The sequence below is a fragment of the Misgurnus anguillicaudatus genome, chromosome 10, assembly GCF_027580225.2.
Source record: "Misgurnus anguillicaudatus chromosome 10, ASM2758022v2, whole genome shotgun sequence".
Taxonomy (NCBI): Eukaryota; Metazoa; Chordata; class Actinopteri; order Cypriniformes; family Cobitidae; genus Misgurnus; species Misgurnus anguillicaudatus.
The window spans coordinates 30,584,252-30,603,766 of record NC_073346.2 but is presented as its reverse complement, the minus strand read 5'-3'; the positions used below and the strand labels follow the sequence as shown (position 1 = coordinate 30,603,766).

General features: G+C 39.4%; 1 protein-coding gene across 5 annotated transcripts in view; it reads left to right on the top strand.

The window, feature by feature from the left end:
- Positions 1-416: 416 nt before the first annotated feature.
- rspo2 (R-spondin 2) overlaps positions 417-19,515 on the top strand; it is a 67,295-nt gene continuing 48,196 nt past the window's right edge. The window contains exon 1 of one of the 5 annotated variants that reach the window (XM_073872365.1): positions 417-1,361. In XM_073872365.1, the coding sequence (XP_073728466.1) occupies positions 1,259-1,361 (103 nt within the window). In that variant the 5' untranslated portion in view covers positions 417-1,258. Of the gene's footprint in view, positions 1,362-1,770; positions 1,879-5,855; positions 5,881-9,078; positions 9,213-19,515 lie in introns of those variants that run through there. The other 4 variants (XM_055211726.2, XM_055211728.2, XM_055211729.2 and 1 more) reach the window with 4 other exon arrangements.

The following is a 19,515-nucleotide window of genomic DNA, read 5'->3' as shown; positions in this document are numbered from 1 at the left end:
GACCCTGAACCTATTTTCCCTTCTCTGTCTACATATTTTAAGTTTATTGTCCATTTCATAGCTGGTCCGACTGCACATCAGTCACATGTGTTCACTAATCAAAACTAAATTGAAAAACTTGCAATATATAGCTACGTATAGAATACAGATGGATGCAATATCCTACAATAACTCTTATGGGAAATGTACTTTATACTGATATTGCTATAATTTATTAATATAAATACAGTTTAATAACATAGCCCCAGTCGTCTTGCGATATATGAAGTGATAGTTCATAAGATTAAAAACAAAATAAGGGCTTCCAAAATACACACGCCACTATTAATTCAAGCCAATGCACTAGGACCATGGGGAAGCGTATATGGTGTATAGATAGCCTACAGTGGAAGAAATCCCATTTGTCATCTTCGAAAACTTAAATGGGGAGGGGGAAACAGTCCCTCTCCCTGACCGAGGGGCTTCTGAAACTGCTCGAAAGAGCCCCACAAGATCTTTGCGTCTCCACGTGACAGGAGCGTGTATATAGCATCAGCACCAGTAATACTCCATCATCAAGCGCGTGCTGCAGCATATGCCACAGTTACGGCGCGCATCCTCACGCACCTCGAGGGCTTCCACTAAAGGGTTTGAAGACCGTTACATCCATGTGTTTTCTCGCTTCGTCTGAGGAGATTTTCCGATTGTGATACGAAGGGGACTTTGTGAGAGACTCAACTTTTCCTGCGAGAGGGATGCTGGATGCTCCAAGTCCACTTTGGCACTCGGAGGGAACTTGATATACAAGTTTATCATTTCTGGACTGGACTCGCAGGTATATTTCATTTCTGCGTGCGGCCACTTTGAGGACATCTATCATATTCATTGCGCTTTTGGAGATGTTGGTTTTTTGTCCGTTTAACTGTTATTAGCCCATTCAATTTCGCTGCGCAAAACTGAACTTGTTTGAATGAAATAGCTTCGCTTACGAACACGTTGTTACATCAATGTGAATTTTGATGAGCTTTTCTCACTCCGAAGACTTTAACGACTTTTAGTGTGAATAAGCGCGTCCCATACAATGACATTAACCGGTGGGGAGAAATTGGTGTTTCTTTATCCGTCTAATGTGTGACAAAACGGAGTCCGGACTCCTCAACTCCCCGCTCCTCTCTGGAAAAATAGACATATTAAAACCGCACATAGGGACCTTGGAGGCTCACGTCGAGACCCTTTGACGCTTTCTGACCCGAGACGCGACCAACGCACAGCCGCACAGATGCAGTTTCGGCTCTTCTCCTTCGCGCTGATAGTGTTGAACTGTGTGGACTACAGCCACTGTCAGACGCAACAACCTCACCGCTGGAGGAGAAACAAAAGAGGTGAGACTTTCTGCAACATGCTTGTGCTTTTCATTTTAATTGTACTGCTACTTTTGTGGGGCTATATCAGTTGCTGGGTGCAATGTGTGCCAATACTTGGTGTTTACAAAGTAAGAAAAGTGTGTAGTGCATAACTGAAGTAAAAAATAGATCCCTTTGTACTTAATTTATTAGCATTTAAGATGATAGCCAAACTGATTCGCGTATTAAAGAAACAGGGACAGTACTACTACCTGAAGTTACGCGTGCTTACTAGAACTTACCATGGCAACTTTAGTGTCTCTCCAAATGCAACAGTTACGCGTTTGACATCACTTGTCATTGTGGATATGCACTATATGACAGTGATGACACGTTACCGTATTTTTACAGCATATGCACAACTAACTAAGTATTTTAGTGGAAACTCGTAACCGCGTGGTAATGTTTTTGGGTGATGTTCGGACAATCATGCGCAGGGTTTGAACCTACCGCCTTTCCGTAACTACTAAGCCACTTCACCTCATCACATCTTGAGGTAACGTTAGTGCGCATTAACTTCTTACAATTTTAAAACTTACACTAATATTTTTAAACGTTGAAAATGCCTACATTTGGTGTCACCATGACTATTAATAATAGCATATTTTATCTGTTAGGCTGCTTGACCAAGAAGTTTATTTAACTAGCTATATCTTAACTGTTTTTAATTTGCCGTACTGTTCAGAATTTAAGCGTGCACTTTTGCCCACATGATGTTTTCACCTTTTTGACGTGTTATGTTTTTTTAAACATAAACAGTTTGTAATGTTTCTCATACATTCAAGAAAACAAGTTTACGTCAAGATTTTGTTGCAGCGTCTGTTTCAGCCGATGCGCGTTCACTGTGCCATCACGCGTAAAGGTCATTAACGGTCCAAAACCGCAAAAAGTGCGTCACTTCTGTTTTAGTGGCAAATTGTATAACTTGTTTCTTTTGAGTTGCGTTGTCCTGACCCATTTTTAATCTAAAAATCACTTTAATGATAGCAAAAAAAGAAAAAAATGTCATTTTTCTATTTTAATGTAGTACAGTATAAAACACACAAATATTTCTTTAAGGCATTTTCTTGTGCGTCCAACAAGGTTTGGCTACTTAACATTTAATCACTATCCAGTTAAAACCTCAACCATAGATTCAGGCATTTAAATATGGGTAGGACTGTGTATACGTGAGTTGAAGATGTGAAAAATCTTAAAGAATTTAAGAAATTTATCATCAAAGCACTGACACTAGATCAGACCCTCTGGTGGCAATCTGATGAATAGTTGAGCTTCCCTTTCCCCTTTTCAAAAGCACTGACCCCCTGTTTCCCTAAGCCTCTTTTAATTGATCTCACAGACAGACGTTGATTAAGCTTTGAACAACCGGTGGGAACAATTCACACTTAAGAGCCGCAGGGATTAAGCCCCCGGGTAAATATAAGGGTTTGTCAATGCATATGCGAGAAAGGGGTGCTGAAAGTCAAACATTTCAAACTTCCCCGTCCCTCCCCTAAAGTCTCGAACCCTTTCACACCAGTCACTCACAGCATGTGACAGTACAGCCTCCAAGACGGCCCCCATGTGAACCTGAGACAAAATAAATACACTTGCTGACACACGACCGATATGCTCTCTTAAATCCGCAGGGATGTAAATTGGGAGGCGTTCATAGATTTAATCACACGCATGGCATGCCAGGGGAAACCTCTGCTTGGGCTGAGAGCCCCATCCAGTGCCCATCTGCAAATAATCAGGCAGGCACACTAGAGAACTGGCACACGTTTACTGGTTCTCTGAACCAGATTTACGATTTCAAATGCTACGTAATATAATTTTGTTAATGGGATCAAATTTGTTGGCAAAATCAGGCCAGTTAAATGTTTTCAGCGGGATGGAGAAAGTGTAACGGGGAAACTGTTGCAGAAGCATATGAGGATTTGGTGTTTGTGTAAATTTTAATGCATTTATAATACATGCCTCCAAGCTCAGCAGACGTGATTTGTTTAAGTTTAACCTGCACAGGAAGAAAGATGCATGCATAATGTTATTTTTCTGTCGCCCTCCCAAAAATAAAAAAAGCAAGATTGACATTTGAAATACCATGGCTGACTGCCAAACTTTAAATTAGCTTTCTTCCTATATTTATCATGCAAGCAGCATAGAACGAAAATCACTGTTCACTCGTCTGAAAAGCTCAAATATTAGTTTTTGCCCCAAAGCTGACTTTTGACAGCTTTGTGTGTTGTTTATGCATTACGGTCCAACTTCACACGGTCCGTCCTCTGAAAAAATAACTGTGTTTTAGTAAGTTCTTTTGGTCACCAAGCCAAATTTGTGTTTGTTTTTATCAAGAACTCAATTACAAAGTGATCACATCTAAAATGCATTCCTGAACCTTACTTTTTCTTTGAATTTAAAAAAACCCAACAACAGCAAGAAACCATTAAATTTGCAAATCTGTATCCCCCATTCATTGCTTTGCAGAACAGGAAAATGATGGCAACGAGTTTTGCTATGATATCATTGCCTGGCCCAGGGGTAAAACTTTTTCATTTTTATTTTCTGGCTAATGATGCCACCTGCTGACTACATAAAAATTGTGGGCTCGCGTACCAACGCAGGCCAGAGAGGAGATCTGTGCACAGGCATTGCAAGTTTGGCAAGCCTGAAGGTGTGTTAACCGTTGTGTTTCCCCTCAGCTACCGTTTAAAATTTACTGAGAAAAGACTACTTTTTTAACTTATTTTAATTTAAACTATACCTGCACTGTCTGTTGCACTTTGATGAAATTTAGCCCCGATTAAGTTCATAGTAATGGAACTAATAGAGATCTGTTTCTGAAGTCAGTAGTCCATGGGAAAGCGAAGGAGAGGAAAGGATTACGTCCATCCCTCCGCTTAGGAGCTACAGGGCAGACAGCCTGATGGGATTAGAGAAAAGCACCTGTGTTTTATCACCACCAAACCATCACGCAGTTCAATCTTTAATCTGCTGTCAGCACACAGAGATCTGTTCCAGTGATGTGCTTTGCTTTATGCCTATGAAATAGTTTTACGAAGATAAATATTTTATAAAGAACGAAAAGGGAGAGGTGCCAGTGGACAGAAATTGGAAAGTGGATCAGTTAATACGGCAGGAGTTAATGCGTAACACTATCGGTGCGGGCGCTGAACGATGTGTGTAAATTAGAGAATGAATCATGTCACTTCGGTGGCGACGGGTAACAGTATCAGGCCAGTTGATAAAAAAAATTCCCAGGGGGAGAAATACAGGATGTACAAGTCGCTCTTTGTCTTAAAACGATCGAACCGTTAAAGCCAAATCGTGTTTTTTTTCTGCGCCAAATGGAAACAGGTTTCCCAAACATTCCCCTTATCCTCCGTTGCTTAAAAAACATAATCCTGCCCCAAACTGACCCCTCTGGTTAAGTCAATGTTTGCCGGGCTGGCTCGATGCTCAACCAAACAGAGATGTTTTGAGAGACAGTGTTTACTCTTCACGGAAATCAACCTACAGTATGAACGGATAACTTACAGCTGACTCTGTATATTAAACTGCTTTAATAGGAAAAATGCACATTTTAGGTTTAAAATTCTTCTGGACAGCAATAGAGAGAACACGGAGAGCTGTTGAGTTTAGAGTGATGTTTGCTAGAAGTTTACCCAAGGTCCCAGGTTTGTGGGTGTACGTGTTAATGTTGGCCCTTGCAACGCTTATGCACTTAATGTCTTGATGAAGTGCCTGACAGGAAAGCTAAATGTTTCAGAGCCTCTTTATTAAACAGAAACAAGAGCAAAAAAACACGCCACACTTCCTCCAGGAAAAACTGAAAACAGCTACAGATGGGATGTTGCCTTTTTCATATAATGCATTCTGATGTTGTATAGAATGGAGGTTCATTTCATCATGTGAAGTGATTTCTCATCTTGCTGTCTTATAGCCAGCAATTCATTACTGTGACTTTTACAGCAGGGACTTTTTGTATTTCATTGGCTCGTTGGACGGCAGGTTCTCTCTGTCTTGATGAGTGCTCACCACGTTCCTCTGTTGTACCTGAGGAGTGATCACGGCTGCGACTCTTTGAACAATGAGTGTGCGTGAGAATGTCATAAGTGTTGATAGAACGTGTACAAGAGTTTGAACTCGGGGTGCTGGAGAAATAGAGGGGATTGCATATTTTAGGCGATCAGTTAGAGATGGTTTAACGGGAGCTCCATCACCTGATAAGGATTAAATCTCTTGCTGTCCTCTGTGAACAAATATGTAATGTGACTCCCACCTCTCTCTCTCTCTCTCGCTCTCTCTCTCTCTCTCTCTCTCTCTCTCTGGCTCTCTTGCTCTTTCTTTCTCTCTCCATTCTTCTCTCTTTCTCTAACTGTATCTCTCTATTCCTATCTAACTAAAGTTTCAAGTTTTTTTTAAAGTTAGTTTTTTTGCCTTTTGTAAGGCTCCACAAAGAACCTTTTACATTCGCTGAATATTTTTAGTGGATAAAGGTTCTGTGGACTACTAAAAGGTAAGAAAAATGGTTCTTTCAGGAGCCTACACTGTAAAAAAGTTATTTTAACTTTTCATAAGCCAAAACATAAAAAAGTTGGTTAAATTGACTTGCAAAACTTGTTTAAACTTCATTCTGCATTTTTTTTACAGTCTATGTCTAAATTGTATTTTGGGGAACCAAAAATGGTTCTTCTATGGCATCACACACGAGTAACCCTTTGTACTTTTATTTAAACATTTGCTTGCAAATCGTAAACATTTTGGTCTAGAGATATGAGAGAAATCTACATAAGTGTGGTTTTATTTACAAGCAAAAGTTTGGGCTTCAGTCAGTAACTCATATGGCTTCATGACCGTAGACAGATTTGGACAGAACTTTTTATGCTATACAAATGCAAAATTCATTTTATATATTTTTTAATATGTGAAGAGTTTGGTTCCAAAACGATATAACTTGTTTTTAAAATTTTTGTCTAAACATGTTTATTATTATGTTATCATGTTTTTATTGTGTTTTATTTTGCTACTTGGCTGTATTTTGTACAAACCAACTGCAGTTTAATAGATATTAATGGGAATGCACAAGCAAAAAAATAGATTGTTGAAAAAAGTTATCTCATTTTTGGAATATATGTATATATATGCACATAGGGTTCCCACGGGTCCTTGAAATCCTTGAAAGTTTGCAGATCTGAGAGAAATAATTCAAGGCCCTGGGAAGTTTTTAAAATATACATACATAGGTACAGGTAATTGAAAGTGCTTGAATATATTTATTGCAAGAAGTTTTCTGAAAAAAATCCATATTATTCCTTGTATAGTGTAGGATAATATCATCTCATTTCTAGCCTTTTAGGCACACGTGCTAAACTATAAGCTTTAAATGCTTATATCTTCTGTATGTGAATGTTGATTCATACCAAAATGATTTTCTGGTAATAGTTATGTTTGACACATGAAAACGTCTCAGGTTACGTATGTAACTGTTGTTCCCTGAGAAGGGAATGAGACGTTGCGTCTCTTTGACATACTTCCTGCGTCCCTTTAACGCCATCTTTGGCAATATTTCAGATAGAAATATACTTCCTGGCTCCCGTGTCACCCTGTCTTTGTCGTTAAGCCTCACCATTGGTTGAATTTGATATACACATTCAGACGCACTTACCCCTGGAAGCATCCCCAAATTGTCACCGCAGTGACGCAGCACGAGTTCCCTCGAAAGAGAACTGTAAGAATGTATCTTAAAAGGTAACAAGATGTAACCTTGCTCTTATTTGAAATTTAGTCCTTGAATTTGAGGGTATTGGACCTGGAAAGTCCTCGAAAGGTCCTTAAATTTGAAGTTAACTAAGGTGTGGGAACCCTGCATATATAGTACTGTGCAAAAGTCTTAGGCCACCATCACCAACTTTGTTGTTTTAGCTAATCTTAATGTCCATCTATATTTACTTTTCTTTTTTTTAAAGATAAATACAGTACATATGTACACAAAATTTAAAACAAAACATTTTTCAGAACTAAATGTCTTCTTCAGGCATGTGTCAGTATTTAGGGTGACCTCTCTTGGCACGAAACACTTCTTGAGCTTTTTTTAGGAGACTGAAGTCCTGAAGTCATTCGATTAGAAATTAGGATTTAATTTTATTTAGTTTAAAGAGATCCTGCAGTTTCCTGCTCAAGTGGAAGGGGAGTTTACCCTAAATACTTAACACTTCAGCATATACTTATATACAGTTTTTAATACTACATACACATTTCCTGTATTTTCTGTTTGTATTCTAATAAAGAGACTGAGAAATAATTATATATGATCACTATACAAAATCTAAAAATCTAATGGTGGCCTAAGACTTATATATGTTGTATTATATTTAGTTTAATCTTTGATGTATTGAATTTGTCCAGTATGAAATTTCATCATAAATGCTTCAAGTCAAGTAAATTCAGGTTTAATGTAGACCTCGGCTGCATCTGTTTTGCTTTGTTTTCCTTTTTTGCCACAAAAGGCAGAGTCCACACTTCCCCCTGACCAATAAAATCACTCTAATTCATTTAAACAGGCAAGTTTTGCTGTTTAGACCGTCTGTCCTGCATTTGCCATTCTGAATGCTTTCCTCCCGTCACCAAGATGAAGAATTCATTAAGAACCGCTTTGTAACACTTTCCACGCCTTCGTGCTTTCCAGTCTTTTATGTCGTAGCGTACACAAGGGGATCCTCCAAACCGACCTCAGTCAATGTCATCAGAGACTAAACTAAATGCCAACCAGATGCTTTATTTTACCACGCTGTAAAAAGTTCATTTTCGGAAACGTGAAATAAAATTGACGTATTATATAAATCTTATAATACGCTCCGTATTTCCCAACGGTAAATAAAAACTGTAGTAACTGAAACAAAAGATCCAGTGTGGCGTCCAAATGGCAGCGAAATCTTTTTGACCTTCACCTCTGTTATTTCCTCAACGGCCAGCCCTCTAAAGTAATTATGCCCTAATGCTTTTCTTATAAAGCTATTAAATATCGTAACTAAGCCAGTTGTGTTCGATTCTCTTGAGTTTAAGCAATAAAGCTTTAAACATGAGATTTGTTTCCAAGAAGCAAGCATAAAACTGTTACAGAAAAATTGTTTTAAAAACTATTACAAGAGAATTCTCATATTCCAATCAATTGGGGACGTTACTGCACATTATTGCATTACATCTGTGCTGTTTTTAATCATCAGTTTATTTACACAAGGTCAGATGGACTTCTTTATCCATTGCGTTGCGTCATGCTTTTTTCAGAATTGTGCAAACATGTTTTGTCAAGTTTAAAGTAGTTATCTCATAGCATGTTTCTTTAGCTTGCCATCATCTTGACATGTGGCAAAGTGAAACAAACAGCGTGCATCACACAGCCGGTTTCGTTATGGCAGACAACAATCAACAAAACGTAGGCGACTATTCTGGTCTTCTGCATCCTATACATCTATATACATCCCCCGTTCTTTACTAGCTATATGAGAAAGGTCTGGAGAGCACAGACAGGCTAATGGAGTGTCAGTTGAGTGTGCTGGACATTTCGAAGAATTTAATTGGTGGTCCAAAGTGCTTTGGAAGGGTTAGAGAAATCGAATTGCCCGGAGGAGGTTCTCAGTGTTCCCAGGCCTTGCCAGCTTTTATTCTGTCCTACATTTATGTTTGCTGTTTTCAAGATTGTGCCCTCCTATCTACAGTAGTCTAAATCGATCAGCGAGGTCTTATTGTAACGTGAGCTCCTGAGGTCTCCAGGGGTTGGGGGGGAATCGGTTCACCTGCGTATCACGGTTACTTCTCAAATGATTTTGGATCGATCCACAAAAGTTCAGAGTAAGAGTTTTAAAGTTATCATTTTGTAAATGTGTTCTTTGACGATCGTAAACTGGACAATTCATTACGACAAAGCATTTTGTGTATGTTATAATTGCTTGTGTTTTGATTGGAGTTCAGAGCAAACATAAGTACCGTTCATCAGTTCAGTTTTTGGGATTGACAGCCATATGTGACCCTGAACCACAAAAACCAGATTTACACAGCATCTATAACAGGTGAATAAAAAAGCTTTTCATTTATGGATTGTTTTGATAGGATTAGACAATTTTTGTCAGATACAACTAATTGAAAATTTGGAATCTGAGGGTGCAAAAATCTAAATATTAAGAAAATCACCTTCAAAGTTGTCCAAATGAAGTCCTTAGCAACACATATTACTAATGATAAATACATTTTTTATATTTTTACGGTAGAGAATTTACAAAATATCGTTATGGAACATTATCTTTACTTTAATAAATCGATAATTTTGACCCATACAATGTTTTGTTGGCTATTGCTACAAATATACCCGTGCGACTTATGACCGGTGTTGTGGTCCAGGGTCAGATTTACACTAAATGATGTGATTCTTGAACTGGGGTTAAGCTATTTTTATTTTTATTTTTTTATAAATATTGCCTGTAACCATTGTGACAGTGACAAAATAATAGTTTTTTTTTTAAATTTGGTAATCAAGTTTATTCTTCAAGTGATAGTTAAAATGTAGTTCAGTATTCCTACATGTGTAAATGAATTCGCGTGACAGGCTTTAAGTTTGAATTCAGAATTTTATTTGAGTCAATTTTAAGCCCCATTCAAATTGCCATTGACTGTCTCACTGTGTAAACGCTCCTAGTAACAGTTATATGCAACCGAGTAGTGTCCACTGCACTAACTGTGGGTTCACACCAGACGTTGAGTGCCACGATTTGCGCGAGTAGATAACATACAAAGTCAATGCAAAGACACGATCAGACGCGTCCCCGCGTGGGGCGATGCAAATGACACGATATGGGTGGCGCGTTTGACGTAAAACCACACGTTATTCGTCTCAAACGCGTCTTCGCCCAAGTTGAAAAATATTCAACTCGAGCAAAAAATTCGCATGACACGAAGTTAAATCCAGCAAGTAATCTAGAGCAAGTAACGCGATGCCCTACGTTTGGTGTGTACGTAGCATAACTGATGAGAGATCCACTGCTTCACTCTCATTGGTAGTCGCTCCTGAAAGTCGTTCATTATTTTCATAAGGTTTTCTCAACTTTGTCTCGTCGCTGGACACACCCACTTCCCAACAGTCACTGGTGCTCTTAATGCCTGAAGTTGCCAAACATCCATTGACATTCATGAAATCATGTCGCTTTGCTACTGTTAGCCGCTGGCGGTCTGAACGGGGCTTTAGTTGTTCTCCCTCTTGTTTATAGTGATTTAGACCTGTTTAGCTCTATATTTGGCTTCACTGTGAACCATATTTTATCATGGCTTTAATATAGAAACGTTACATCAAATTTAGTATCTTGCCAAATAATTGCACCCCTTTCAAAATTGATATTGACCAAAATCAAACCAAATCATAAGGTGCCCCGTCAATTCTCTGCCCTATCAGGCATATGGAGTTTGTCTGCCTCTGATAGACATTTACATCTACACAAATCGCTAGAATAAAAACAGGGGCAGCATTGCCATTTCCGCTCCCTGTCTCTTTAACACCCAACAGATGGACAGGCTCCTCGGTTCCCCCTGTGCTTGATAGGACCTCTAATTACTTATCCACACCACATCAAACCAGCCCTCCACACGCCTTGCCTCAGTATGGTGCGGAAGTGAGTCGGTCAGGGGCAATAAAGCCTCACTACTTGCTTGTAATTTGTCCACCGATGGACGTGGACTGCGTCTCGTCCGTTTGTGTCACCAGGTCTGGGTCGAGGGCGTGCGGATCTTCTAACAGTTTGGAGGGGACGGCGAACCGCCCTGACTTTGCCTGCCCACCGCTAGCCCTGGTGTGGTTTTCATCAAGGCCAGGCATGGGAATCATTATAGTCCCAGGCTCTGATCTCATTGTCTTGCCTTGTCTCTTTCCCTCGTGGAGATGTATCTGTCTGTGATGATTTAACATGCATTTCAGATTTGAAAGGGTCATCAGCCATATAGAGACACACACACATTAGAAAGTGAGTTTTAGCCTCAGTCTGTATGCAGGAGCTGCAAGTACAGTGTGTATTAAGTCAAGTACACAATTGTTGGTTATTGCAAGAACAACAAAGAGTTCATTGTGACCCTTCCTGTGAAAACAAAGATAACGTAATTTTTATTGATTTATTGTTTTCTGCATAACATCATGTGAAAATATAACCTTGATATCTTAAATATTGACTGAGTGAAGCAGGGGTGGGCATTCCTGGTCCTGGAGGGCCACTGTCCTGCAAAGTTTAGCTCCAACCCTAATAAAAAACACACCTAAATGTCATTCCCAAGTAATCCTGCACCCTTTGATTAGGATTTTCAGGTGTGTTTGATAAGGGTTGAAGCAAAACTTTGCAAGACAGTGGCCCTCCAGGACCAGGAATGCCCACCCCTGGAGAAAAGTCATGTCAAATATTGAAAATGAGTCAAATCAAACTTTGATGCTCTTAATCTAATAATTAGATTGAGACTTTAGCTTGGATTACACAGACAGCAAAAGCAAAACCTAGCACAACACGCCCCATCGGTTGCCAGGAACAAATAGCCTACTATACAAAAATGATTAGACAGCAAAATGCCAATATTGACCTTAAGAATCAAGTATTTGAAAGAGCCACATAATGTGAGGGATAATATAATGTTTAGACGGTCATTACTGTAAAATAAACTCTAACAGGGTGGCCAGACCAAGTCTCGAGTTACCCTAAAAGGGGTTTGTTTTGATACACTGTTAAATATTTGAGGTTAAATATATAAGTGGTTAAATATTGATTCAAGTTGAAATTATTTTATTACGTGAGAAGAACGAGACTATTGAGTAATGTGAGAAAGATAAAACTGGCACAGCTACTGTCTGTAGGAAATCAAATGTTTGGGACAGCGGCCTATTATACAGTGGTCATAATGCATAAACATTTGACCGCTAAATTCTGCAACTGACCTATCAGAAAGTTGTGTAGACTGACAGCTGTCTCTGGGTCATGTACACTGTAGTATTGTAGTCTGGAAATGTGCCACCCAAGTAGGAAACAGAACCAAGTAGAAAAGCCCAGTTACACATTATTTAGGGAAATTCACAAGCTTGAGTTATGATTTTAATGTGCACGTAGGCTTGAAAAGCATTCCTGAGACTCTTAGGTTTCATAACATGTTTTGTTGCACAGGATTTCAGTTGTGGTTTATATTGTGCTGTCTCTATTTTCGGTCCCTGCATTTTTCACAGTGGCCCTTACCAAGTGGCCTTAGAGGTAGATGGATGTTCATCTGGCCTGCAAAGAGGTAAAATGTTAAAGAAAAGTTTCGGGGGATATCCATCTACATTTTCCAAATTCTTGCATTACATCTTGGCTGACTTCAACTGTGTATTATTTTATTTGAACCGAAGCCAGACCTCAAAAGCACACCGTCTTCTCGTGTAAACATCTGTCAAAGTGAGAGGAAGGTACATAAAAGGTATCTGCAGGCAGAGGTCACTTGTAGTTTGCATGTTTACCTTCTAAACGCTGTGGTGAAGGCATTGCAATAATGGGGAGATAAGCATGCATTTACGTCTGGTGTCTTCAAGCTAAATAAAAACCCCTGAAAATTGAAAGTTGCATGGTGTGACAGACTTGTTTATGGAGTTAGGGCCAGGGGCCATATAGGGGTCGTATATGAGATGTGTCTGGCCAGCAGACAGGCCTGTTTCGGTAAGAGGAAGAAGACGAAGTTGAGTGATTATTACAAAGCTCTTTAGTGTAAGTTCTTCCCTGGGGAGCAGATGAGATGAGCAACTATTACATAAAACCCCGTGCCCTGGTGTTAATTTGCTTCTGGAAGCGTTCTTGCATGCCCTCGCTTGCCAGATTTTTCACAAGGGTCTGACAGGTTTGTAACAATACACGCACATTTAATACAACGTGCCACCCATGTGTGAAAACAAAAAGTATGCTTATCATGAAGTTGATGGCAGGGGCGATGCGTGGTATCCTGTTGAACGATGTTTCCTAATTGGCTCAATAAGTTTGGCAAAGTTTTTGTGGGCCTTGTATAACTGCAAAAGCTATTTGTGGAGTAAAAAGTTTGGTCTTGGGCATCAAGCTTTGAAGTCCCTCACTCAGTGGTTAGGACCATATGAAGTCCTCAGCATGCTTTTGCCTGCCACCCCTGTGGTGCTCTCCACTTTTGACCCTATGGATCACTACTGATCTGGCCTGGTAGGGAATGGTAGAGGACTTGTTAAAGGGTTAATGAGTTAATAGCTTTCATGTTTCCCGGGATAGCATAGAGTGAGCCGTGCCAGTTTCATGTGGTGGGAACTGCATATAAACTATTGCGTCTATTGCGATGCAAAAGATGCATCATTTATAACCCTTGTGCAACTTTTGTTGCACTGCATTCTGGTATCGTAGTATTATTTGATGTGGTATAAGTTTGAAGTAGCAGGCGGAAAGAGCGGGCCACGTGAGGCTAATGTTCAATGGTGTGAAAAAATTTCAGGCATGCTGTTTCTCTGATCACTAGCTGTGACGCTGCTCCTTCTCCAAGCAGGGAACCCACCGTTGAGTCCTTATGAACAGCATGTGTGAGTGAATTGCACCATTCAGAACCCATCGTGCCACAGGTGTGAAAATGAGGTGTGAGTTTTATGTGTGATAAATTACCAACAGGTGTGCTAATTTTAGCTGTTCCACCTCCCACCCGCTCCACCACCTCTTGAGTTTCTGTTTAACTCTCTTTAACTTTCTTCTAAAATCTCCATTGTTTCTCCTAGAGAGCACTGAGATTAAATGGAGAGCAAATGGAGAGCTCAGATGCAAAGGCGGTAAACGCTAAGCCTTCAAAAAAGAATTTAATGAAGGACAGCGCACATACGTCAAGTGCAAGAGATTTATACCCTGATAAAGGAAGTTTTATAACGTTTTTTACCTTTTACATTTATCATAAAAGAAAAGCATGCACTTAGAGGGTTTTGCCGTGAAAGACAGTTAAATTTGTAATAAAATGACTAAAGTGACATTTGTGAAAATAAGGCATTTCAATTACTGACTTAATTAATAACCTTTTCGTTGCCATTAAAGTGAAAATACTGAACCTAAACATAAAAGCCTGATAAAAATACTAATTTACAAAAACGCATGTCAGCAATGTGAACCTATGCTCAGATTTGCCAAGATTGCCAAGCAATTATAACTTATAGACGGTTTCAGCAGTAACAACATAAACAAGCGGCTTTCGTGAAACACACGTAACTTCCGGTAAACTCCGCTAAGAACAAATAAAAACAAAATCCGTTTAAAGTAATTTATTTATATAACAAGCAAATTAAACAACACGTAGATTACCTAGGAAATCAAAACATTTGTTATTTTCAACGTATTTGTTTAAGAGTTCAGTTTCAGCAACTAGTCAGACAATTAAATAAACAGAAACCGGAAGTAAAGTTCAGACCAGACAGGTAATCGCGTCACCGCACGTGTGTCCGATGAAACGGTCTATAGCTAAGATATATCTATAATCTGCATAGATTATACACATGCTAGCAACGCAAAGGTCATTGGTTTGATTTCAGCGAACATTCATACTGATAAAAAGTGTAAAACAAAATGCAGAATAAAGTTAAAACAACTTTTGCAAGTCAATTGAACCTACTATATTAAGTTTTGGCTTGTGAAAAGTTGACATAACTTATTAAATCAAGTTTAAATTGTTTAACTTAATTTTTTAAGTTCAAGTAACATAAAATTATATAATTTGATTTGACAAAAACGCTGCATATTTTTACAGTGTGCCTACTGTATTGTCTCACATGTATCTTTTTCTAGAAAATTTTATTTTTAGGAGAAACTTAAGACAAAGTTGATACCTATATAAAACATCCAGAGTTGTGAAAGAGCAACCTTCAAGCAATAAAAATTTCCTCTGGGTTTTCTCCCCTCACCCCTCTGTCTCTAAAGACCTGAGAAAAGAATTCACAGAGTGGAAAAAGTCGATAACTTCCAAGTTCCATCCTAAAAAGTAAGCAGTGCAGAAACATAAAACATATTCTCACACATAGCCCCGTCATGACACATTGGTTTTGTACTTTATGACACATGCCCCTTCTTATTCTCTATAGTCTGCACATAAAACCCTATTTTTGTGTTAACAACATGCAAAGTGCTGCTTGACCTCTCAGTCAAAATACCCTTCATTGAAGTTTTGGGTAGGCTTCCAGTTTGACAGCTATTTATAAACTTAAATATATACTATATTTATATATATTTCTTATTTTAAAAGGAATTTCTTTTATGACGTTCAAATATAAACTACTTTACATTATAATGTAAAGTATTATTTGGTTAAAACTTCTTTGCTTCTTCCACAGGCCATCCCGATGTCAACTATCACCCCATTCACACAGTACTTTGGTCCCAGAAAATTTCCGTAAAATTGGCTTCTGTGTGAATACAAACGTGTCTCGTAAATGTTCGCTCCCGTAAGGAGTGCCTAGTAACATTGCCGTTATATACATGGAAACAATTCTATGTGAACAATACGCAGAAACAATACCGTAATGGACATGCCGTAGTGAGGACGCGCATGTCATCACAATCAGAAGTTGTGGTTCAGCTCTTTAAGGCTATTTACACTTGGTATTAAGATGTGTTTTCATCGATCAAATCACAAGTGGACGATACTAAAGACAGGCGTAAATGGTGTTCAAAATGTTTTGAGCACGACTGCTTTCAATCACATTCAGAGGTAGTCGAAAACGTTTTCGATCGGATTGCTTTTGTAGTGTAAACGCACATGTGGTTGAATGTGTTCGAACAGCTAGAAGAGACCGCCTTCTCTCCGCCTATTTATCTAATCTGAGGTACTGAACACAATGTTTTACCTCTTTTCTGACTTCTGGCGCGAACACATGTACAATACAAGCAGCGAACTTTGACATAATATTACTTGGCGTCCATTTAAATCCGTCATTACTCCCACTCGCATTTAAATGACAGCAGATGGACTTGCCCACAATCGCCACAGACCACCTCCTCAAAGTAATCAAGGACAGAAGCGGTCAAAAGTGGACAAAAGAGACAGATTTAAATACCAGGTGTAAACAGAATGTGTCCCTCTCGTCCACTTGTGATCCAATCGATGAAAACACATCTTAATACCAAGTTTAAACAGCCCCTTTGACACAGGGATTTAAATGCAGATGAACATTTATGTCCAGAAATGTCGGCAAAGTGGAGTGAAACAGAGATCGGGGGGCTGTTTACACTTGGTATTAAGATGTGTTTTCATCGATCGGATCACAAGTGGACGAGAGAGACACATTACGTTTACACCTGGTATTTAAATCTGTCTCTTTTGACCACTTTTGACCGCGGTCATGAATACTGTGAGGGGGCTGTCTGTCGAGACGGTGGGTGAGTCTCTCCGCTGTCATTTAAGTAATGATGAGTTTGTATGGACGCGAACTAATATTATGTCGGAGTTCACTGCTTGTCTTGTAAGTAAACATGCTGCACAGTGTTTTGTACATGTATATGTTAGAGTTTTTTCTGATATTTCAGCGCAATTGATGAAATAGGATCGCGCAACTTTCACACGCTTGCAAAATGAAACTGCGTTTTTATCAATGAAAGGCTAAAAATAGCGCTGTACACCGTGTGTTCGCGCCAGAAGTCAGAAAAGATGTAAAACATTGTGTTCAGTACCTCAGATTAGATAAATGGGTGGAGAGAAGGCGGTCGCGTGTGGCTGATTGAACACATTCATTCATATGTGCGTTTACACTACAAAAGCAATCCAATCGAAAGGGGTTTCGACTACCTCTGAATGTGTTTGAAAGTGGTCGAAAGTGAACAAGCTCAAAACGTTTTGAACACTGTTTACACCTGGCATAAACGTCATCCACTTGTGATCCGATCAATGAAAACGCATGTTAATGCCAAGTGTAAACAGCCTCTTTGACACAGGGATTTAAATGCAGATGAACATTTATGTCCAGAAATGTCGGCAAAGTGGAGTGAAACAGAGATCAGGGAGCTCTTCACCGCGCTGAAGCTGAAACTCTTCACCAGCATGACAAAACAGCACATCAAGCGCTCCTTATAATTTTGTCATACACTAACATGTACGCCCGTGGTTTCTCGAGAGGGAAATCATGGATAGCAAATCACATGCAGTGTGAATGCCCAAAAATCAAACCATCACGGACATTTCCCGATGCATTTTCCATAATATCTGTGTAAAAAGAGCTTCTGTGTCCATGTTTGATTCATTCATAAAACACAACTGAATTTATATTTTTAAAACTTGCCATCTGTGGAGATTAAAAATCAGTGGCAGCCTTTTAAAATAAGTTGCGTAGTTTGATTTACCAATGTTTTCTTTTTTGCAAGCAAATGATAACTAGTCAAGTTAAATAGTGACTTTATATTGTAGGAGCTCACTCTCTGTCTAATTGCAATGTGTTATTATTACAATGTGTTACCTAATCAGCTCACGTGCACAAGATATTTCTGAGCACTAAAGGGCCATGCCAAGGTATTAGCACACGCGTCAGCAGGTTTGCCCCCTGGCTCACCTAATCCCACTGCAAGCAAACACTGACACCACTACCAGCCGCCCAAGCTTACGGGGTATGTTTATATAACAAGTCCACCAATTCAGTCGCACAGATTTCATCTACAAATCTTTCGGTGCTTGCCATGTCTCCCGGGCCTGTATCACAGGAACACTCTCGCTAAGTTAATAAGCCAGTGCAGCAAAACAAATGTGTTTGCTCAAACACATGGTGTAGAATCATTATAAGTAATGGGATTGCCCTAAATTGTAAACATATGCATACAGTACAATCTGTTAAAGTAAACTGAAGCGAAGGGGGAAAAACATGAATCCCCAAATCCTGACTACTTCCAGCTGTCAAGTAGTCAGAGGTGAGGTCGAGCATATTTTCTGCTACAATAAACCGGATCAGAAATGTGCCTTTCGGAGAAAAAAATGTGCCCTTGCCATCCCCCAGTGCCACAGCTCTGGTTGATTAATCTTAGCAAAGTGTGACTTCCATATCCATGAAGAGTAAAGTCGGAATGCACCACATGTTCGGTGGTTATGGAGTTTTCCATGTACTGTCTTCAACCACGTGGAAAGTTGTGGAGATCTCAAGGGGCCGGCACACTTTTAGTGGGTGCTCTGAAAGTTTTACTGCATTGGAGTTTCTTTTCCCAGATTGCTGCCAGTGATTTGTGAATGTCGGCACGTTTGCCCAAAATTCTTTTACGCCTAGAGAAGATTCTACAATCGTGCACAGTAGTATGCTGCTCTGTGTGTGTCTGCCGTTATAGGAGAAAAACAAGACAGAGTTGCATTTTTTAACTTTATATGGCTTTGATTTTTGATTTCTCCTATCATCAAGATTGCAAGAGTCGGGATGATGTCACCATGTGATGTCATGGATATTTGTGTGTGTGAGACATCAGTGCTGCATAAGCATGTTGTGGCCCAGGGCAATGCACGCCACGGTTGTTTGTGAGTCTTTAAATGTACCTTAGACAGGCTTTTCTGCTGGATCTCGCTCACCCTGTAATTATTGTTGATCGTGATTCAAAACAAATCCAGCCAAAGCTGAATGAGGCGAACCTTTCCAAATATGCCGTCATATCTGGTGTTATGAGCTTGCGATCCGCATGAATGAAGAAAGATGAATTTTTGCGTTTACCTGAATGAACCGCAGTCTCGCCACAGAAACTTGACAGAGTAAAACTAGCATGGAATATTGTTACTGAATGTCATTTCCTCGAAGTCTACAGAATGCTTGCCTATTTTCCAGTCACAAACAATTTTTTCTGTCCACACTGAACGGGAAAACGGGGTGAGGCACCTGATTTAAAATCATAGTCAGTCAGAACGAAGTAGCCTATAGATGGCTTCTGCTGCTTTCTGCACTTTTAAGGGTTTGTAAAAGGTTCTTTGTATGGTTCCATAAAGAACCTTTAATGTCTACGATGCTTTCGACAGGTAATGCCTACAGAAATGTGCCGACAATAGTTTTTGTTTGCCGTAGAAGTTATACGTTCCAAAACTGGAGAAGAATAAGGGGAAGATATGAAAACATGGCTAAGAACAAAATAACATCTTCAAAAGAGAAATGACCCTCCATTTTTCT